Below are 23,976 nucleotides of genomic sequence, written 5' to 3' on the forward strand. Positions count from 1 at the left end.
CTGCACACCGTGCTGACCTTTTTCAGCAGCAAAATGCAGCAAAAAAAAAACACTCTGCACTCGCCACCCGTGTTACATGCAGCAGATTTAATCAACAAATGGCAGCCGTTGGTGAGCGGTGAGCATGCGGTCCGCCAAGCGCCCTTTCTGTGGAATTGCAACCGGAATGATGTGTGGCCAATTGCACAAAGAGCGCTTGCCAGGGGAGCTGTTTATGTTTAAACGAAAAAGGGATAAAAAGAGCGAGAGAGAGAGAGAGAGAGAGAGAGAGAGAGGGAGAGATAGCAAGAGAGCGAGAGAGAGAGAGAAAGTGGAAAAAAAGAAATCACTAGCAAACGCATCATGAAACATGTGGAACTACATTAAGGATATAAGCATGCTAGGGTCTGTCCGTTTCAAAGCGAACGCTGCAACCGCGCGTTACACGGCTTTGTAGCGTCATCATGCGGCAAATACGCGTTTCGCTGTGAGGCACATATTTTCACAAAGAATACTGGCCTTTTCCCCCTGCGTTGCCCTTTTTTTTTTGAATCATTGTAGCGAACGATCCCGGACGAAGATTTTGTACCGCTACGCTCGGGTGGCCACGAATGGGAATAAAATGCGCAAAAGTTTGCTTTTCACCCACGATACCCCGGGGTTTCCTTTCGCTGCGATTTCCCCGTTCATCGTATCCGCCAATGCGTGTGAACTATTAGAATGTATTGATATGGGCTGCCTCGAAACTCGAACACTTGCGGATGGGCTTTCACGGGCCCTCTTATTCCGGCCCTCCGGCTCGTGGAATTCCCCATAGAATGACCTTGTAACCGAGCTTCCGAGTCTCCGTGTGCAAGTGTTCACAATCATGTAACTACCGGCGACAGGAAAAAGGGCCACCCCGGCGAGGATGTCTTTATTTATGATAATGATTGTGCGGATCTTTATCGTCCGTAACGTCCGTTTTCAACGGATGCGGTGACCCAAACAATTTCCTTCTGCTGCCCTGCGTCTGCTTCGTTCGTTCGACTCTTTTCTTGCTTCGCCTCACGCGCCAGCATTCTCTCTCGGTCTCTTCGCAACAAGTCACCGGGTGCGGTCAAGGAGCACCCGATTGACTTCCAAAATGCGCGCCAGAGGACCAGTTTCGGCCGGAGGGGAGTGAAAATCGATATTAAGAGCACAAAAAATGCCCCCAAAAAGCTTCGATGCGAACCGGCTGCCTTGGTGAGGGCTATTTACACTCCGTACGGTGGTAGTTCATTAAAGGGCCACGAATTGTCAAGCGAATAAGCGTTCTCTTTCGGCTACAGCAAAAAAAAGAAACAAATTTCTCAAATCACATTGCCCCCAAATGTGCACTTACAAATTCGCGAGTCATACACGCGTGATGATGCGATCCTTTCTGAGGCGAAACCAACCGTGGCGAATGCATCCATCCTGCGAAAGTGCACCATTTTTGTACGAAATAGAAACCCTGCGCTGGATGAAAGAGAGACCTTCTTTTCCCCGTTTGGGTGGAACTGCTCATAATTGCATTACACGATTGCGTTCACCGATAAACCATCAACCATATAAGCGCATTCCTCCGAGTGGGGTTTGACATGATGCGGCAACATCAAAGTGGTCTCCCGTGCGAGTGGGTTCATTCTGCGGCAGCAGTGCCCAAAAGTGAATAGACGACGAATTGATGTGCGCTTGAGTTGAATCACATTCCAATCGCATCATATGCCACCGAAGCCCGTCCGGAGGTTAAGCGAACCGGATGCTGATGTTGGGCTGCATTTCATGTCATCCCTGCACGCCTCGTGGAGTCATCCATTCAGGATTTCAGGTTTCATTGCTAGTAGATTACTTAAAAGAAATTAAAAGCTCAACTCAGAGCTTTCCTGGAATGAAGCCTGAATGAAGGCTTCTGTTTGGTACAGCACGTTACAGCACATTGTGCCTGTGCCATCGAGTGGGATAGTGTGGAGATTACTTTACACGATTACGAGCGAGCTATTCGGTGCCGTTGAAAACGCAAAGCACATTCAAACCGAAGGTGGCACTAGCATCCGACCATCAAGTGCGCTTGGGGTGGCACCATCGCCATCATCATCATCATCATCACCTTGGTTTAAGTTGGCGAATGAGCACTTCTAAGGGGTAAATGAAAAAACTTTCTTTCCTAGACAAAGCGCACCGAGCAGCAAGGGCTAAGCAAAGAAAAACTATGAGCAACAAATTGCGCTGATCTCGAATTCAATATCGAAAACCCAAATGGACGCAATGGCGCTGCAGGCATGGCGTTTCTTGCGATCGGTGGGCGCTGATTCAACACATCCACCCACTTTCGTACTCAAGCCACCCTCACTGGCACCCCGGGAAAACCGTGGCGCCTTTTTTCATCATCGTTTTCCGCGAGATTACACATTCCACCGCGATGGAATCAACCCTTCCGCGAGCGACGACGTCCTGATGGCATCCCTTCACGGCATAAGGACGCGAAACACGCGGAACTATGGCGATTATCACGAGCGCAGCACAATGGAAAGCCTTTCGCTTGTGTTATGCAAATCGGAAAGCCATGTCGAAGGGAGAACAACAACAACAACAATAACAACAAAAAAACCATCCCTCGCCCAGCACACTTTAGCTGCTTTTGTTGGCCACGCCACTCCTAATCCGAAGGACCGGTCGGTGCGAAATTCCATTCCAGCGAGCGCGATCTCTTAAGAATTCTCTTAAGACGCCTTTTGTCTACATTAATTGAACTGGGGAGGATTTTTCCACGCCCCATCGGAAGGCGATTGCAAATCATTCAAGCCACGCACCCGATAAAGGGTTCGATGGAGTCAATTTTCAACCAAAGTTCCATTTCTATGCTGATCGTTGGCTCAGCTTCTCGCAACCAACGCTGCTAACAATTGGTAACAGATTCTACGAGCAGAAAAAAACTCACATACATGCAGTAGTTCGGTTAAGAAAGCGATAACGTAATATTTTTGCCATTTTCCCGTTCGTTGTTTTTTTTTCTTCTTCATGTTTCACATTTCACCCCCAACAAACTTGCTGCAGCACCAACAAAAAATAAACGCAACTTTCGAAATCGAGAAGCAGAAACCTCAAGACTGTTTCAATATTGTTCGAAGGAATCAAAATATCGTACTACTTTTCCGGGGCTGTTTTCCTCGCCGCATTCCCGGCCGAGCGAAACGAAAGGCGGCAAAACAAACTCGCACTCGCAACTTTTTTTGTTTTGCGAGTTTTTTTATGTGTTTGTCTGTATGTATGTGTTGAGTTCTTCCCTCCCTTTTCCCCGGTGCCGAATCGGTCGTGGGCGCTCGCTTCCTTTGGCACGAAATTTTCCAATTACTCTTTTGTTTTTCGTTTCTCAAACATTTCTGTTTGATCTCTCGTTCGTTTTTATTTTACTGTCCTCCACTTGCACCTTGGGTGGGGTGAGTTGTAGACTTGTCTCGGGTCTCGGGTCTCGTGTCTTCGCCACCGCACCGAGCGCCATTGTGGTTTTCCCCCGAAGCAATCATTAAACCAAAAAATCATTAGCTTCATTACACCGAAACGAGTGGAATCGCTTTTTCTACATCCCGTTTCTGGGAGCTTCAGGTTTCGGGGAAAGCTTCAAGGCTTGGTGAGAAAGCAACAAAAAAAAAACGCCAAGGGCACAGGTTGGTTACGGCTCGGCTTTTGGGTTACGGTTTTCTTTTTCTCCACCATCATTTTCTCCCTTTCCCTTTAACGTTGTTATGAGGTACCTGATTTATCGTGCTTTAACGGAACAGGCCAAACGGATCGATTACTGCTCTCGATCGCATATACATGCAGACCAATTAGCGTCCTCAGTTCCGGAAAGCTTCTGTCTTTTTATTCAGATAATTTCTTCCTTTATTTTGCACTTTAGCAAGCACACTTTGGCTGTACCAAACTTCTAAGGTAGCACTGTTTGCATATTATTACCAGCAGATGCCGACCGCGCGCCTCCGTTCGACAACGTTGTCACGCCTGAAAATGCTTCCCTAGCCCGCAATATCCGCAATTTTCCTCCTGGGAAACACTCGCCGCACCATTTGTTCCATCTTAGCGGCCTAATGGGCTGTTTTATGATGAGCTTCTCGTTTTTCTTTCCGCCTCATCGTCATCGCGCTCTTCCATGTCCCGTTCCATGTCGATCCCGCACACTAAATCATGAAACGGACGACACACCTCGGGACACCTCCGGGCACGTCGTTTGTACAACATAAGAACATAAGAACTTCGGGAGAGCTTTTTTGCCTGCCAATCACGCTCAGGTTTCCCTCCGCCGGTCGGTGGAAATTGTTTTATTTGTTCCCGCTGTTCCCGAGGCGCCGTTCCCGGGCAACAATAACACCAACGCTCATCAGCGTTATTGCTTTTTATTTGACTCCTGTCTGTGCGTGTGCTTCTTTTTCTTCTGCTTCTTCTTTTTTATTGCCGTTGTTTTCCCCACCCCCCCACTACCCGATCCCGGCACACGCGATGGTGGTGACGCCCGCGAGCTTGGCCTCACTTCAATTACAACTTTCCAAAAAGGCACGAACGCCGCGACGACAATGGTCACGCTTGCCCGGCATGTTCGAGTGAAATTGCATCAAACGAGCCGCTTGCCCGCGAAGAATGATACGAAAATCCTTATTAAAAACAAACTTCAGCGAGGCCGTAAAAAATATTTAATATCTCATGTTCCGCGAGCGAACATTTGCTCCACGGCGATCGGCGAGGCAAATAAGGCAACCTTTGTTTCTATTTTTTTCTTATTCGGTTGTGCTTTTGTGTGCCGAGTGTCCAATTCTTAAGATTACGACGGCCACTGTTTCATTAGGGCTTGTGTTTGCTACTGTGATAGATTACACGTTATTCGGCAGTTGGCGCACCATCGAAAGCTCTCGTTTAGTTGGTCATGGTGGCCCCATTACTAGCACCATAGCCTCCTGTCAAGTCTGCCAAGAACACTAGCAAATCTGGCCACTAGCGGCGGACGGCAGCGCGAACAAACCGAAACCAAAACCCATGTACAACCCGGTGGGGGGAGGCAGGCGAACTTATCAGAATAATATGAATATGAAAATGAAATATCGACGTGATAGGAGATAAAAAGTGTGGCGGAAGATAAAAATGCAAATGCTACCACCATCGACGCGCCGGCGTGCCGTCTCGTGGGTCGACCTCGCGAATCGGGGCCGTGCACGTAATTTATATTTCCAATTTCACCTACATGTGTGGGGGTTTCCGAACCGCGGCTTCTTCGGGCACGGCATCACACTCGCACCGTGGACGAAATCTGCGCGTATGATGAAGTTTTCCTTGACTTCCGGTTCCACGGGGTGCCCTTTTTTTTTGCTGTTCCATCTTTTCCGTACTCCTGGTGTCCCTTCCGTTTCCATTTCCAATGGTGTAACCCAACCGGGAGACGAGCAAAAGACCAGCACGAGACACACTAGAAAGATTCGCAACCGTAGTTCACGTTTTTCCTTGCCTATCACACGCTCGCATCTTCGGTCGTAGTGAATTATTCCTTGCGGAGGCGATATATTTTTTCTTCTTCTTCTTCATCAGCTCGCTCGAAAGGGTACGCTTCATGCGACGACAGACCGGGGTTTCGTCTGTTTGCCAACCAAAATGAGTCCCTGGGAAAAGCGGAAAAGCACACCGAACGTCACATGTGCGACCGCAACGAAACGTAGTGAAGAAAGCGCTTTAGCCAAACCTTTTGGGACATTCCATCAGGCCGGTGGAAACGATCGTACATGTTTCGATTGTGACGTTTATTTGTAGACGAATGTTTGAATGTTGGAAGGAAAGCAGTACGAATCAAAGCAATACATTTCGATACATTTATCTTTCACCTACGTATCAAACGTGAGGCGAGGCCCATTCGTGCAGGAATGGTAGACGATTTGAAGTTGGTTTTAAAAAATCAACCAGCGTAGATTCATACACGTACTTGAGCGATGTAAATGTCATTGGAAAATACACTTTTCCGAGGCAACTTTCACCTCCCATCAAGCGTAAAAAGCCCCCGTTTCGACGAAGACATCGAAGCTTAACCTCAAACCGGTGGCTTGAGCACGCCGACCTAATGGCTTGCAATGATCGATGAGGAACGCTACCATACGCTTGATAACAGGCGCCTAAAGCGGTGCGTAAGAACAGCTCGCACGATTAATTAGCACGTGCAATGTGCCTGGGCGCGTTATCGGCGAACTCAAAAGGCACCCTCGCGCGTCTGAGTTGCCTCCCACTCACCGGCAGGACCTTCATCCCCCGGTGCTATCAGTACCGGAGTCACAGCCTCCGAGGGGCTCACCGTTTCGTCACGTTCCCGGTGGAATTTTCGCACAACTTCGTGTACCGATTTCGGTGCTCTCTTTAGATCTGGGCTTTTCGTTGCTTTTTCCCAAACGCTCCCCGACCCGAACGAAGCCGGAGCTTCGCCGTTCGCTCGCATCTCTCTGTAGAGCGCACCATGGAACGCTCTCATGGCGCATGGATGCTGCGGTCGTTTGGCGGATCCGAAACGGGTGCTGGTTTTTAGTACAGAAACACGACCTGTCAGCAAGCCCGAGCGGTGCTGGTTGGGCCGGTCATGGCACACTCGGACGGGGATGGTCACGTTAGTACTAAAGTAGACGTCTGCCAAGATGGGCGCGTAGGCACGTTTCGCTGCATGTGTCCGAGAGCTTGGGTGTTCACTGTTCGGGTGGAAGAAAAGAAGCGAGAGGCTGCAAAAAGTGGAGAAAAAAATAACGGCCAAGGTTCAACCCGCACGTTCCTGACCAGCTCACAACTGGGCCCGCCGCGAAGGACGAACCGCGTGGCGAAGGTCGCGTACGCGTGGAGTGACCGGAAGTCGAAAGGAATACGAAGCCCACGGACCTGCTGGTGCTGGATGCTGTGAAAATACAAAACCCAATCGTAAGTGCGGACGTGCGAGAGAGCGAACGAAGCCGGAAAAGCGAATTGGAGGAAAAGCAGAGAGAGAGAGAGAGAGAAGAGTGCGTGTATCGATGACGCTGTTGGTTGAATTTCCGAGGAAATAAAAAGCCAATCCATCGAGTACACCTTCCCAAGCTCGTCCGCGTCATCTGACCTGCTCGTGCGTGCTCGTGTATCATGTATGTGTGCCTCTCCTACCGTGTGTGAATGTGTGCTGCAGTGAAGGCTCACGGTGAAATAAACAACTGTAAGTGCCCAACCCGGTCAAGCCACGCGGCTACAGGACACTGTGTCCTTGCTCCCGGCTCTGCGAACGACAGGGAAAACCGCCACCAAGTCACTCCCGCGGGTGAAAAGTGAGCCGTGGAAAGTTTGTTGATCATTTTTCACGCCCGTTGGTCCCACTCTGGTGGCCGGCAGCTGAACGCCAGAACCAAAAACCTCGAAGTATTTGAAAATTAGATGTGAAAAGCAAATAAATCACTTGCCCTCGTTGCCCGTTTTCCACGACTACGGAGCAAAGCAACCTGCGCTTGCCTAATGCCCTAGCAGCCGTTGCTAGGTGAACGCTTTTCGAGCCTCCATATGAGTGTGTGTGTGTGTGTGTGCGTGTTTGTGAGTGCATGCATGTGTGCCTGGATGTACGTGTGGCTTTTCCGTGTGTGTTTTTCGTGCGGGAGGGCTGCTGCGGATGGAATTCTCCCAAGTGGGTTAAATCAGAGACGCTTCGGCAAGCGAAAGCCTGCCCTGAGCGCTCGGGCGGCCGGAAAAACGGCACAAAACTTTTCCCCGAGACCACCGGGCCGGCCCAATGAACTGATGAAGCGCTGGTGGCTTTTCGGGTGAAACTTTTCCACCGACTTCGCGGCCCGGGGAGTGATTTGCGGGCTTTGCCGGTCGATCGGCGCGGCCACGGAAACCGCGCACGCCGGATTTCCCCGGAGAAGCCCCGTTGGTGGGAAGTTAATTGAATTCTATTGAAACGAGCCCTTGCCACCCCCAATGGGGCGGTGGGTCGGTGCGCGATGTGTCGAAAAGTGCGGGATGAATAAATTAAAGGGACGACGCGCAGCTTTCGCGTAATTTTGCGTATCGGAATCGCCTTCGAATTTGCCACCCTCGAACGGAGGCTGAGATTTATTTTTACCCTGACTCGACCCGGAAACTATGGTTAAACCTCAACCCCTGCGTGGGTGGTGGCGTGACGACGCCCGAAAAACAAACGTGCCCACGGTTGGCGGCGTATATGCGCAAAAGCGTAACGTAAATCAATCCGTAATCGAATTCAAGTGAGTGATAAGATGAAAAAGCCATCATCGTTGACAGAAACATCTCGAAAGTGAAAATCCGATCGATTTCGGTGAAACCGTCACCAGAGCCGCCCAAGAACGCACGACCTCCGCTGGGGGAAAATAAGAGAGAAGAAAAACAAGAAGCAGAAGCAAAAAAACCACCCTCCCAAGACAAACAGTGCGGCGCGATTGGGTGGGGGCGTAAATCGATGAAAAAACACACCACCAACTGCCGGGAAAAACAAGAAGGAAAAAACACCATCGGAAGCGAACATCAGCACTTGGTAAACGCTCCGTGCGCGATACCGAAGCGAAGAAAAGGAGGCGAGCAAAAAATATAAAAAAAGAACAAGGACCCCCGAGTCTCGATCGGGTGTAGGCGTGTAAAGGGACTCAAAAGTCATCGCTTTTAAGCCAGTCGGTGAGCGGGCTGGATCCAAAAAAAAAAAGGGAAAACCCCGAGAATCCGGCCCACGAACCCATGTGAGAGAGAGAGAGAGAGAGAGAGAGAGAGAGAGAAACACGCTTCCTTTTTTCCGTCCCTTCTTTTTCCGGCCTGCCGTTATTCAAATCAATATGTCACGGGGCGGTAACGATTTATTACGCCGGGCGCTGTTATTTATGGTTTGCGTGCAGGGCGTCTTACGCGTGTGATAAAATAATGGCATTTTACGATTTCAATTCCAACGCACGCCGCGCGGACCCCCTTCATCGTGCGGGTCAGCCCTTCCCCGGGGCCACTTGCCGCCGGTGACCGGTAATGTAATTGAAGGAAGGTGCGATCAATCTTGTACGCGCGCGAATGGATTGTGCCCCGCTTCGGTTGGGTCAGAGGCTAATCAGAGCCTAACGCGAGACGAGCTTGGGGTTGAGCAATCAGAAATCGCTTCAAAACTATCTTGCTTTGAGACCGTTGGTTTATTAGCAACTTTGTTTTCTCTCTCTCTCTCTTTTTTTCCCCGATTCCCATAGCAATGAGCAACTGAGCAGCGAATGTGTAAAGCATAGCGCATTATCCTTCGTGCATTCTCGAACGGAAGCAGCAGCTGTTTAACTCGCGCAAAACGTAGTCATAGTGTGCCCTGCGCCCAACGTCAACCTCAGGGTTCGTGATGTGCGCGTGTGTCCCCGTGGCCGGAGCAGCCGGAAACGCAACCGAGTGAGTGGGCCTGCCAATCGCCATCTTTAAATGCTGCCTCCGAGCCACGGCCCTCACAAAGCCCACGTCCGTTTCTAGTGTGGTGTGATTGCTGCAATTTACTCTCCACAAAAAGTGTGCCTATTCGGCGACAGAAGCTCGCAAGCTTGCCAACCTAACCGGCAAAGTTGTGTTGTTAGTGTGTGTGGGTGGGTGTGTGTGTGGGTGCGTGTGTCGTGTCTTCATCTCTCATTCATTCCCCCACGGCCGGCGTGAAGTTGCATGAGTGTTGGGGTGCGGCCAGGCCGCACAGCCGGAAGTCGAAAGCAAAACGGGCGATAATTATGGAATTAATCACTACCAGCGCGCGTAGCGGTTGGCTGCGAACCGGCCAGTTGAGGGCCCCTGGGGTCACCCGCAGATCGGCCACAATTATGCGCCCATTAGCCTCCGGTGTGTTGCTGCTAACGGTGGTGGCACTTCTCGGCCACGTGCAGACGCCGGTCCGTGCTAACGCGCAGCCACCGACGGAAAAGATCCCACTAGGTAAGTCCCCGAAACCGTCCGGTTTGGTAGCTGATCTGTCAACTGATTTGTACGAGTGACGAATGAATAGCCGCCCCGGATGTCCTGCGTCACCCGTGACGACATGTGGTGGGACCTGCGCGTGCGGCGTGTAGCCCCGGTCAACCTGCTTTTCAACGGAATGGGCGCTTTTCACGACCATTCTAGCAACAAATCGAATCGCCCTGCCCATTTACGATCCCTGAAATCTACGATCTACGCCCCGCCGGGGTCAGGCTTATTTATTTTTCTCCCACCGGGGTTTTTCTTTCCTCCCCCGAAATTCGTGCAAAGACGTGCAGGACATTACTGTTCCGGGATGGGGGAGTACTATAGAGAAGGAAAATCTCATATCGCTCGCCAATCGGCTTTTGTGCTGTGTTCGAAAGCCAAGCCAAACCGGGCCGCCTTTTTCAAACCCCAATCCTTTGGGGAGCTTTTATAGCTGAATGCGTCGAGGGTGAGCTGGGAAAGGATCTCGGAGCGTGTGATGGAGTGGGCGATTTTACTTCTCTTTTTATTTTCATCCCCCTTCCAAACAACCCGGGTTCATGTTTCATTTCGTTATCCTTTCCCGCGTGAACACACACACGGGTTCGGGCTTTCCCTTTTTGACAAATGGGACGATCATGATCGCCACGACGAAGGCCTGACGGCGATGATGATGATGATGATTTGAACCGGTGGTGGTGATGGTGACTTACCCCTTTTCTTTATCGGTCCCGACGGTGGGTGGTAGTGGACAAAAATAAATTGCTGTTACGTGAATCGATTAACCATAATTTGAGCCCGTCCCACGAAGAATCCCTTCGTCGTATGGCTGCCTGGGGGTTCTAGCCCAAGCCGTTCGGGTCTATTTCTTCGCATTCTTTTCCTCTTTTTGCGTTCTGAACCCTTCCAAGACGACCGATGCAATTGCAACCGAAAGAGCGAAAGGGTTCACGTAAACGTTAAATTAACATACTTAAAGCCCTCGAGGGCCTCGAAAACCCGGTCCGCTCTATTATGTTCCGGCATATTGCGACCTTAATCGATTACCGTAAGCCACCCCCCCGGGGAGGCCCGCCTCGAATCCCGCTGATCCGGTTTTGTGATGCGAAATTTTGAACTTGGCCGAATAAAAGCATTAGCCCCGGAGGGAAGGTTGGTCTTTCAGAATTCATTACGCCCATCGTCACATTCGGTACGGGCGCGGGTTTTAGAACAAGCGAAAAGGTCCCAGCGTCCGTGGCTCCGTCGCTGGCTAAATCTCCTTAAAGTCCGTGCGCTGGAACTGTGCGAACGAAAAGTTTCCGAAACCACGCTTCCTAAGCCGCCGCCCATCGCTGGCAAATGAAGCCGTCACGCATGACCGCTTCCGATCCGAAACGCATCCACGCGCGGCGAGATGAAATCATCCGCGTCCTTTTTTTTTTTGGCGTATTTCTTTTTCGCGTGTGCTTACGCTGCTGCAAGCAAACTACGCGAAAAACACAAAAGCCCACAGCCTCAGAACGGAAAGTCCTGGCCGTGGCGTTCGCGAGTGTTTCCCGTCCGGTTTCCGGGAAAAAGGCGCCACTGAGAGCACCGGAAGCGGTCGCAACACAACACAAAAAAGAAAGCCTGGTGGCGCTTTTTTTTTTCTTCCTGCCACCCCCACACCAACCGATGAGAACCATCGTGCGCGATAAATGCCCGCAAGTGTGGACAGCCACTTCGTGCCATCGATTTCTTGTTCACCCTGTGCGAACCGATGGCCAGCTCATTGCTGTCAAAAAGCGAAAGGCGGTTGAGTTTTTGCTCATCCTCTTTTTTTTCTGTGTGCATCCAAAGAACCCCCAGTGTGTGTGTGTTCTTTCGACACTTTCATCATGAGAACCATTCTTCTGGCCAGCCGCCGGGTTGATGGGACTTTCCACGGACAGCAACAGTGCCGCGGCACACGAGTGGAGCACCGTTTTCGTGGCACTGTGCGTGGTATCTCTTCCGGCTCGACTTTTAATCACAATCATGCACGTATCAGCTGCTGTTTTCAGAACGTTTCATCAGCATTGTGTCGATTTTTTGCCCCAACAGCACGCAGGAACTTGCCTTTCGTTCAGCAGATGAACGTGCACGTGCAAGTGCGTTTTTTTGTTGTTGTTTGAGCTTCAAAAAAGAAAAAAAGACAAACTCACAGCTCCTAATGCAACGACAGGGCATTAGAAATGAGTGCGAATATAGGGCAAGGGAAACGATAACATACTCGCTCGGGCTCGGGGCTTTCTTTCTCACTCAAACCCTCACGTGATTCATCAATGTCAAATCGATCATGCTGTGTTTTGCCCCAGCTTGCTGCCGCTGGCTGACTTTTATTCGTCGAGAGCTCCATTTTGCAAGCATTTCTTTTTTTGTGTAGGTTTTACCTCCTTCTGATGCTGCTGCTCCAGCTGCATGCACCATTTCCACACGTCCAACGGAAAACCCGGACGTGCTTGCCGGCGACACGCCAGATGAAAGTCGTAACACTCGGTGCTCGTTCGCTGGGCCTGATCACCGTTCGCACCTCGTTCGATCTGGTCCGCAAAAATGCTCGTAAACTCTCGAGCTGCCCCGGTGCATCTGTCTTCCGTGTCGGGCAATGCGCTTGGCGTTTCGTGGAATACACTCCGTTGACTTTCCGTTGTGGGGGCATCCGTTTTTTCGCCTGGCTGATTGCGTCTGCATCTGCATTTCTCCACCGGGTACAAGGGAGTACCATCACTCAACTCGAGTGGAAAATTGATCACGCAAGGGTACCATTCAATTGAGCACTTTGCATTTAATGGCAATGCATCATAAAAAAAAACCGGCTGGAGCGATTGTATCCTTGCACGTTCCATGAAGAAACGTCGTGTCTTACGTCCCTACTCGGCTCTTCGAAGCACTTTGTTCTAAAGAACACAAACTAAAGCAGATAGGAATATAAAATTAATTACGATATAGCTGCGGGAAAGAAAATGACATTGTGTTTCGTTGCTTTATCAGTACGGGCGAGCAGAATTCAACCCTTCGCCCGAGTCGCTTTCTACCTAACGCAATAACTTATCTATTCATGCTCGGCACAATTTGACCGCCTTTTCCATAATCTCCCCTCCGCAAATTAGCATTCACGAGAAAATGCTGGAAAAGATGCATAAATTGGCGTGCGAAGATTGAAGTTTTCACGATTATAATTCATTCATAACCTGCAATTTAAAAAAGGGTCCCCATCTCATTTTGGGCCGACGCCGTTGGACGCTGGCCACTTGATCTGTTGAAGGTTTTTTTGTTTTTGGTTTACTTTTTCCGACTCTTTCACCCGCTATCTTTCGCTCTCGCTATGCTTCAAACGTAGGTCGAAGAAGGCATTGCAAAAAAAATAGCACAAGCCTCTTACATCTTAGGTCAGGCTTTATTTTTCCCCCCACCGAACGAACGGCTTTTTTCCAATTATGCGCAGATAAACTTTTAGTTCGTCGGCGCGATCCGCAATACTAATCCGTGGGACATTTTGGTAACTCACTTTTGATACCCGCCTGTGTGGGGTATCTTAAATTTGCTTTCGCCTGAAGAAGTTTCCCCGTATATTCGTGGAAGCTTCCATTTGGCCCATTTGTGCCGACGTCTGTGAGCGAATGGAAGAAGCAGCATCAAACTATCATGCCTAAGAATAGAGAGACAAGTTTTTTTTTGCCATCCGCAGAATAAGCAAAAAAAAATATACTGAAAGCATGACATTCTTCCTTTTGCTTCTGTGAATAGCCACCACGAGGATGGCAGACGGCGAGCATTTGTGCGAGAAATTCCGAGCGGAAAATAGCCGCTTCCGCACAATGCTGGGGATGCAAAATTGACCTACAATCGATATCCGAGGGAAGATTACTCGCGGCGCTGCTTGCTGCTATGCTGCCCCGCTGAAGGACGGAGTTTAAAACAAGCTCGGTAGCAAAAGTTCGCCCCCATTGATGAGCACAAAGCGGAATAAGCGTAAAATATGCCGAACACAAGCAAAAACACAAAACTTTGCCATCGCGCGGATGCTACCGTTTGGTGGAAATGGTTGAAATGTTTCAACCGCGCCTCAGCGCCTTTCACGAGACCGAGCCGGATTAATGGTGTACTTTTTAGCCTTGAATCGGGAATAAAGATCACAATCGGAAGAACGCTTAACGAACGAACGTTTCTCGTCCTTGTTCACCACGAAATCGGCCACCAGCAGCGAGCCGCTTGATCGAGCTTTCGCTTCCGCACGCAAAACAAAAGTAAAATAAACCTGCAAATTGTTTTCATCGCCGGGGGAAAGTTTCAAATTGAAAGCAATGCGGCGTGGCGCTTTAAAATCGACGATAGGCCGACTTCCGCAACACGCCAGCGGGGGTGGCCTCCAATGAGCCACACCCAAAACATGCACTTTGTAATAACATTAATGCGGGCAAACAAAACCACCACGCGGTAAGTCACGAGCAGTCGTCATCCGGGGCTATAAGTTCCCGCTTTGCTCGCTTCGCTGATTGGCAGCAAAATTTTGGCACAACCCACCCACCCACCCAACTCGGTCTGGGAACGGGGAAGACACGTTTGTTGAAAGCTACCGCTTCCGCCGTTTCCGATGATATCTGACGAAGGGCGGATATTCGATTAAATTCAACATCTTGATGTGATTAAAAACTTCCTCCTGTCTTGGTGCGGTTCGCGACTGGCGGTGGAAAACCGCACACCGAACTAAGAAAACCACGATCCCGGATGTGTTACAGTGTGCGTGTACGTGCGTGAGTGTTTCGCTTCGTCTCGCTCGATGCTGGGAATGTCGAATTGATTGTTTATAATTAATTTCCCAGCCCATCTTGACTCACCAAAACCCCCCGAGCGCGCTGCTGTCGCTGGCAGATGCGCCCCCGCGTGTAATTTACACACTTTAACTGTTGCCGCCTGCTGGGTTGCGCGCGTCTGCCTGCCTGCCTGCTTGGCCGGAGGACTAAGGAAGCGACAAATGTTGCCAGTTTAATTATCTCTAATTTATTCCGCAACCCAAACCGGATGCTGCCAAACGTGGTGCGTAGTGAGCTTGCCGGTACGGAAGCGAATGGATCGGTTTTTAATACCGTAAGCGTACACGGTGCCACCTTTTTATCGCTCGCACACCTCGGAACCCGAAAACACGTTCCCGTGTATCCCGCGTGGGTGCCATGCGAATGGTTTTATGGTAATGGAAAACATTCCGAAGGAGCGCGCTCTGGCGCACACCTTTCCTACGGGAGCTTGGAAGATTTTTACAACAACCATTCGATCGTATTTCATCGGAACGGAATCCAGGCGGACAAATGGGCGCAATCCCATGCCAGGAAACGAAACTTTTGCAGTTCGAACCCCCCCCAAAATCCTACCCCCTTTTGTAGGGGGTGGTGAAAAGCTCATAATCTACAGCACGCCCCGTACGACAGCCATCCGAAACGCCTCAAATTGAATGTTTGCTATCGGAGATGGTTCTCGGGGCGCCCTGTAACTGGGCTCATTTATCTTTTAATTAAATCATCATTTCCATATGTGCCACCGGAAAACCCCGGAACGCTCAGCCGGCGGAACATCCGGGGGCGTTTGAATCACCCACATGAGTGTTTTTATTTCATTTTTTTTTTTCGTCGTTTGCATTGTGCAAACCGACCAGGGCCGAAAACCTTGGAATCCTTGGAGCGATGGAATCGAAGTGCGATACGCGCCGTACGCTATCGTGCCCGATCGGTGCAATCTCGCTATGGAAACTATCTTTTGAATTGAATTGCTTTGAAATTTATTCAGTTGCGTGTGTTTTGTGGCGTTGCGATAACATCGCTCGAGCACGAAAAAGCCAAGAGCTCGAGCTGCTCGCGTTGGTCGCGTTGGCGCACACATTCGAGATTTCTTTGATAAAATTATTGCCGATGCGCAATACTTCCACGAGGCGCAAGAAGCGTCGTCGTTGGAGTCAAAGCCAAAGAACTCGCCCATACCGAGAGCTGGCTCGCATAAACCAGCCACTCTCTGCCAAACCGAAACCCACCGCCAGCCACCGAAAGTTTTCGAGCTGGCGATAAAATGTGCTTATTTACATTTACACACCACCCTGGATATGGGCTTCCCTTTCGGTCGGTCGTACGGCGCGGGGATTTGTGATACTTTTCAACTTTTTAGTCGATTCCGGAACCGGAATCTCGGAAGTGGCTAGGCGGAAGCGAACGCAGCAAAACATCGGCTACATCCGTACGGGGGAGCTTGCAGGAGCACAAAAATACCGACACCGAAATAAGTGGCTCCCGTCGTTTTTTATTTCTCTCTCTCTCTCTCTCTCGGCTTCTTTCTTGCACCGAAGCTGACTGGAAACCGCATTCTGCAAACTCCCTCTCGTGATAATCGTCCCGAGTGCTGGAAAAACGGGACCGGAGCTAGATAAGGAAAACTCCCCAACAATTTGTTCGCTCGAGTGCCGGGAAGCCAGCGCTGGGGTACCAAAAAAGCACGCATTCGCACAACAGCGCCTAGCAAAAAGCTCCCCTTCTGTATCCGAGGGAATGTGTGTGTCCCCGACTTCCGAGCGCCCTTTTAACTCAACCCGGGCAAACGAGCGATGAGGCAAGAAAAAAAAAAACGACACCATCTCGAATTGTGTAGACAAGATAAATATCGCACTAATTAAGATAACAAATTGGTGGCTGACGTAAGCAGCCTTCCGAGCGGTGCACGGTTTTTGATAAGAAACTTCTTCGCCCGCCGTTCGCGCGACGCTGTGGTCTGCCCGCAGTTTACCCGAGGCCGAATCAGGTTTCGATTCCACCGAGCGATAAAGCGACTCAATGGAAGTGTGTGTGTGTGTGAGTGTTTTGGCGTGAGATGGAAAGAATCTTTAAATATATAATGCCACAGAAAACGTCTTCCTTAACAGCGCGATGTCCACAAAAAATGATATCCACCTGCCAAAGGCGATTCGAATCATCGCACGGCATAAAGACGTCCACGGAGATTAACGTGGACTCTCAAACGCTCTTTTTCCATCACCACGCCCGATCTTTCAGTGCGCTATCGTGACACAATATTTGGAGCCGTTTTTTTTCCCACTCGCCCACTCGGTAATCGCCACTCGCTGTGAGCTGAAAGAAAACGGATGGAGTCCGAACCCGCTCTGCAGCCGATTTGTACGGGTTTGCGCATTAACTGGGAAAGTACATTTTAACGCACTCCACAGCATCCGGAATCGGGACTCGGATCCTTTCTGGCAAAACCCGCTCGGAGTGCTTCATCTCGGATAAACGTGATTTATGCTGCAGTAATCGGCTTTAATTTTTTTGTTTTGGATTCTTTTTTTTTGCCCAACCTTACCTAGACGATCCTTCAACACACTTTTCCATTTTCACGTCCACTTTTCCGCCGTAGCTCTTTGCGTCTCTTTCGCATCCATTCCAACCATGCAACCCTTCCGTTTTCGCATCGTTTACGGCAGGAAGAAAGTGAAAAAAAACGAATACCAAGCCCCCTTCAGACAACGGCCAGCAAACCGGCCGAAACGGTGAAACACGCTGCTGTACATCAAACACGTGCGAGCTGCCTCGTTTTTATGCCACATTTGGCAGACTGGGTGGAGTGCGATGGATACGGGAAAAGTGAATATAAAAAAAAAGAACAGCACCAGGTCGGACTCTTCCCTGCGGGCCAGTCTGGAGATATTTTTATCCTTTGGTTTCGCGCGCGCTCGCGCGCTCGGCAAGCGCCCTTCAAAGAGTATAATCGGGATTTATATCCGCATTTATTCGGGCTGAATGAGCTCCGAGGAGGGTACTTGCTTTCGGTGTTTCGTTTTACTTTTTCGCTTCCCATGGTGCACCATAGAGTACCGGCTTCCGCCCACGAGTGCGGGAAAATCACGCCCAAAAAGGTGTCCAATGGCTCGTTCTGACCTCTTTCCCGTGGCCGTGAACGTGGCAATTTTTGCAGCCACCCCACACTTTCGGGTGTTTCCATCGCATTTCGTCCACTTCTGGGCGGAATGGTACATCGTACCGATGGCCAGGGATGAACCCACGCGAGAAACCACGCGCACTGGAAAATCCCTCGTACAAATAACGTCCCAAACGCGACCGGCGAACTAAGCTTAATTTATTTCCTGCCGATTCGGTCCGTGTTTAATAACAAGAAATAACGTTATCCGCTTGTCCGGGAAAGCGCTGCATTATACCTTTTATCTACCACGAAGCACCCATCGATGCCGGCGATGTGCGATGTCGATGGAGCTCCATCGGTTCGTTATGGTGCAATTATCATGCTTAATTAATGTACCATTGAGAAATCGAGACCCATTATTGAGCACTGTTTAATTGCCTTGATAGGTGGATCGTACTTTGTTTGCAAAATTGTAACAAAAAAAATGCAACATTTCCTTTCATGTTTGATATCTTTTAAAGCTTTTTCAAGCTCCATTTCGAATCTGCCTAGCCACTTCTAACTTCCAAGGCACATAACGAGCGAACGTGAAAATATTCTGGCGTTTTGGCAACAAAACAACGTCTTCGAAACCCGTGGTGGTCATAAATCAATTGAGCTTCGACATGGCTGCCGAAATTTATTTGAAATTATTGCCCCCAAACTACCACCCGCGATCGAAGGGCTTTCCCAGCAGCCACTAATCCCGCTGTGTGTATGTGTGTGTGTGTGTGGTCGTACAGGACGATCAATCTTCCCAACCATCCCCGAGCGGCAACATGCGTAACGATATCATAAAATTGTTTTGAATATCACCCTCCCCGAGGTCGTAGGGGTTTTCTGTTGGCTTGATGGCGAATTTTTAAGCACAAAACACGCGATCGCGATGAAGGTGCGTGTGTTCGCTCTGGGAGTCTCGCGCATGCCACACCACGCCAGCATAAATAATTCAATGGAGTCAAACTCGCGGGCCCGAACAAAGAAAAAAAAACGACCGCGTGGGTGCGTTAGCAAAAAAGCACCAGAATTTTTGCAATCCTCGTACCGCCCATGTCGTTACATGCGGCCGAAATACAGCGCACAGACGACGTTTACAACCGCTTTTAGCCATCATTTTCCGATCGGTGCGAACGCTCAAAACAAAGCGATAGCGAGAGCACGCCAAGCAAAAGTGGGCAAAAAATACAATCCGAGGGACATAACGCGCCGTAGCACAGTCGCCCAGCTCGGTACACAGAATCATGCTCGTGCTTGTCACCGCGTACCTCAAGGCGATCGGTGAGGAGTTTTTGCTTTGCCCGTACGCAACCGAATGGCGCACAAATTTCCATTTAAGCGATTTTTATCACGCCCCAGTGACAAACATCAATCAATTTTGATAAAGTTTAACGCCGATAAACGCCGAGGTCGCCCGTCACCGGCTATCGTTATTTCCATTTTCGGTGTGTGTGTGAGTGCGTTTTTTTGTTTGCAATCGCGAGTTTCGGCTGTTTTTTTTTGTTTCCCAATTCCTCCGTTACGCAGCTCCCACGCATAACGCTTGAGGCGCGTCATTTGTTTTCCCAGCAATGTCATTCATCTGAGCTTGATTTGCGCGCCCACCTCCCATCGCAGCACTTTGCCGAGATTCGCTTCACTTTTCGCACTATTGTTTTTCGATTTTTCCGCCACCCGTTTTTGGTGGCGCGGGTTTGCTTGGCCTACGCCCCCACACCCACACTGTCCCATCTGTCAATGGGCTGAAGTTTTTCGGGGAGCATTTACGAATCGAACGAGCCCGGCGTGGCCACCAAAGGGCACATTAAGGTAGCAGCGGTACACCGAGCATTGCCAATCTGCCGCGTCTGAGCTGACAGAAGACAGGGAAATTTTCTTTCACCCTTCATCCCACGAGTCGGAATGCTGCCCGGCCTCTATCGGTTCCGGCACGGTCTGTTAACGAGCGTATAAATCGCAGTCGATCGGAACATCTCCGGGCCCGACCCACGTTTTGTGCCGGGTTTTTCGTGTGATGTTCCTTGCGATTGACATCGCTCAGGAATGCTTGAGCGCAACCATTAACTTGGGTACGAGCTTTGCCCCTCGAAGCGCCTTGCACGGCCGCCCACTTTCCGTTCCGATGGAGGCGCCCAGTTACCCGTTCGATGGAGGCGCCCAGTTACCCGTTCGACGGATTCGAAACGTGTCTTTGGCGCGACATGCCAAAGGAACGCCGTTTTGTTCGTCTGACACAGATTTTCGTACGCATTGTTACAGAACATCCTGCCAGCTCGGCGATTGACGTCCGGGGTTCGAGATCCCGGGAAGAATACCTCCACGAGTGGGCGAGAGCTTTACTTTTTTGGCATCCCCCAGCACACCCACCTTACCACACCTTTTCGATCAAACATCAATCAATGGAGCGTTGCAAAACAATGTTGCATAACATCCTGGCTGGAAAGGGAATAAAAGAGGTACGGGTACGGTACGCCATTGTGCCGCATCGTTCAGGGTTGATGATTTGAATGACAAAACCATTAAGGGCGGATATCTCCGGCAGCCGGCAGCTCGACGTCTTCGTACCGTGCCGTTTGTGGGATCGGATTCGAGCGTTATTTTTTTTTTTTTTGTTGGAAAAATGGAAACGCTGGGCTGCGATTTAAGAGAGAAGCAAAAAAAAACAGCTCGTCACGTTTTTCAATAGACCGCGAGTGGGTGTGATTCGCGTTGGTGCTGTTTTTCGCTATCGAACGCAGAAAAAGAAAAACCATCACGTCAGGACCTGCGGACTGCGTTTACGTATCCGGTGTGCGGGGTTGAATTTAGAAATAATTTAATTTCCAGCTTCACCACACCGTTTCAGGGGGTTTCACTCGAATCAATCTTTCACGAGAATTTTTCCATTTCTCGTTCAACCACCGGCTCGCTAGGCAGCTTCCCGGGATGAAAAGCCCGCGTTCGGAGATGAATTTATACATAAACACGCCACCGAACCCGTGTGCTGCTTCAAATGCAAATGACCGATCGATCAGTTCGATTGATTCAATTAAATGTTGCCCCACTAGCGAGCCGAGCGTTTCTCCAGCGAACGAGTAAATACCTCGATCGATCGGGGGGGGCGCTTTTTTTTCTTGTTGTTGTTGCTTCTTTCATCCATCCCCACTGCGGGTTTTCTGCGGGACCGTCGCTGTGTGAAACCGGACGGGTCAAATGGGGATGCGATTTGTTTACCATTTTTCCACCCTTAACACAATCCCGCACAGTGGCGTTCCGATCGAAAGGAATTGCAAATGGAAGCCGTTTAAAATATTTCCCCGTGGAGCTTCTGGGTGAACGAATCGAAAAGAAGAAGAAGGAAAAAATCAACCCGAACCGAGCGTTCGAACGTCACCCGCGTTAGCGCGAAAGTGACGCCCGGATGGCACGGAACGGACCAATATAATTCTCCGTTGAACGATCATCTGCATATTCCAAAGCTCCGCCACCACACACACACACACAGCAAAGGACATCGACCAAGGCAGACCTGAGCGGTCGAGGTGGAAGCGGAACAAAAATAAATCAAAATGCCATCGGAAGGAATTTTGTGCCAACGCCGGACGGTTCGCCCTTCTCCGGTGAGGGAATGGCTCGCACTCACCTCGGCCCTTTTTGCCGAAGCGATTTATATTCCGGATTGTTTATATTCTGCTTTATTCGTCATTCTTCATGCAAATTGCTCATTCCCATTCGGGTGCTCAACGCCATGCGGGAATCTGTGCGGTTGGGCTCTATTTTCTTCGATTCCGCCGGTGGGAAAGCTCTTGCAACGCCGCTAAGGGCGCTTCTGTCAGCTTCTGTTCGCTTGCGGAAATGTGTCCCCCGAGACAAACCTCGTAAACAGAACATGCGTCCATCTGGCGTAGTTTTGTGAATCGCGGTCCACTTGATCCGCTGGATTCGGGTGTCGCAAACGTGCCTGTTTCGGCGTCGTCGTAGATCAAGCAAGACACGATGTCTAACAAGATGTCTTCCGTTGGTGGCGGTGAGAAAGCAGCGAAAAAAAATGAGCCCCCTTTAATGGCAAATAGTTGATTCGTTCAAATAGTAGAACGAATGCTAATTGCCGAACTTTTAATCACTTTTGTTTGGCAATAAACGTCCCTCCAGGCTCGTTCGCGCGATTTTGTTGAATTTTCTTTTGCGGCTCTGGCGTCTGTTGTCGCGCACGCGAGAAAGCACGAGAAAGTGCTGCTTCTTGGAACTACGCGAAATTTTGCAAAGTTTAGCATTTCAGTGACAACGTGAAAAGAATCGTCCTCTTACCTTGAAGCTAGCGCTTCGGGAACAAATCCCTCAAAATGGGAAACCATTTCAATGCGCTTTCCATGGTTTGAGTGTGTACGTTGCCCAGTAACTGCGCCCCGATGGTAGCCCCAAAGCTCGGGGAGAATTGTTTACCGAATGTGCGCCGATTTTTCTCACCTGCACGAACAAAACTCGCTTCTTTGCGAGCTCAACAAACGCCCTCCAATTTATCTTGCATCGTGCAAACTGCACCACAACTCAAACGGCCCGTTTTGTCGAAAAAGGAACTTTGCCGGGTTTGCTTGGCCACGAACCGAAATCCATCACCTCGCGCGAGGAGTAATCTCAGCGTCACGTTGCACAAAGGAATGGAACGCTTCGAAGCGTAACTTTTCCCGAAACTCGACTAGCTGCTCGAGAGGCGAGAAAAATAAATCACCGCCCGAATATTCCATTCCCGTCCGTTTGTGGCCGATATCTATTCGATCGCAAACTCGCACGGAACTGCAATTGCATCCGAACCAAGCGCAATCCGGGCCGGGTTTGGGATGAAATTCGAGCCCGCACCGGTGCGCTCGAGGCGACGGAAAAGTTTTGTCCGAATCCGGGGTTGCCAGAGTTTAATTTGATCGATTTTATTTCAATCCAAAACCCCGGGTTGAGCGATGAGCTTGCGAAATGGAAAGCTCCACCGTTTGCGCTGACCACGCAAGCGCTTTCTTTTCTCCTTCAGCGCATGGCGAAAAGTTTAGTGGGTGGAGTTTTGATTGGAATTGTGTTTGATTCCACCGGTTCCGCTTGACAACACTCCGGCAATAACGCTGAAGAATTGGTGTTCCTCGTAACCAGCTGATCGAACCGCATCCCAAAATCGTTTTGAAAATCGATCGGTTAATGAAGCTTCATAAATTTTAAGCCCCACGTCTCGTTGGGGGCGCTTGGATAACCGATCCTAATGCCACAAAAACCACCCGGTGTCAAGGTCACCCGATAAGCCACAACCAGCATCGATCCCATCAAACCGAAAAACCGGTCCGTCATTAATCACCACCACCGCCGCTGGCTTTTGGGCAGCGCTTTTGCAAACTCATCGTGGGTGTATCATGGCCCAACCACGGGCAATGTTGCAGCATAACTTTTGCACACGCAATATTTGCTCAAGTGCCGCACGGCTCGGGTCTCGCTGGTGCGTACGGGCGTGTGCAACTAATTAAATGTCATCAATCTAAATTAGGATCCAGTGGGCTTATTTTTCATCGCGTTTGTTACCTTTCCCTCGTGGGGGTGGCAACCAGCCCGTGTGACGACAATTGGATACATTTTGTCACCGACGAACCGCGCTCGCGCCATGGTGCAGGTGAAGGTGTAGAGATAGGCGAAAAAAAAAATTTCACCCAAACCTGCAAAGAAGTGACACCGAGCGACACCGAATCGACCGAGCCCGGTGGTCATTCCAGCCCTTCGAGTTCGCGCTCCAGATGCTAGTGATGATGATATTTGTTCACTACGTTCGCAATCCGTCCATCGTGGCCAGGAAAGCAGCTCATCCACGCACAGGATTGCCTTTAAGCCTGGTGCCACAAAGTGCCCCAGTGCCCTTTTGGACGAACGCGAGGAATATTTCATGAGCCACGGCTCCAGGTTGGCCGAACGCCACCATCCCAACAAATCACCTTCAATTAGATGATGCTGTGTACCATGGCCACGGTGTCGTCGGTTAGGCCAGCGCACACACACACACACACGCACATAGAGCATAGCTAATGGGATGAGCACGCGGCTCGGGCACTTCCGGACGCGACAGCCTATAATCGAATAATGCGGTCGGGTAGAGTTTGCAAGCGCTACCGAAGG

At 50.1% G+C, this 23,976-nt stretch overlaps 1 protein-coding gene across 1 annotated transcript in view; it reads left to right on the plus strand.

Annotated features, from left to right (window-relative positions):
* The first annotated feature begins 9,710 nt into the window (after positions 1 to 9,710).
* Positions 9,711 to 23,976, plus strand: part of LOC128725616 (glutamate receptor 1-like) — a 57,004-nt gene continuing 42,738 nt past the window's right edge. Inside the window, exon 1 of the mRNA XM_053819374.1 lies at positions 9,711 to 9,912. Coding sequence (XP_053675349.1) covers positions 9,711 to 9,912 — 202 coding nt within the window. The remainder of the gene's footprint in view (positions 9,913 to 23,976) is intronic.

This window comes from Anopheles nili, chromosome 3 (genome assembly GCF_943737925.1).
Source record: "Anopheles nili chromosome 3, idAnoNiliSN_F5_01, whole genome shotgun sequence".
Classification (NCBI taxonomy): Eukaryota; Metazoa; Arthropoda; class Insecta; order Diptera; family Culicidae; genus Anopheles; species Anopheles nili.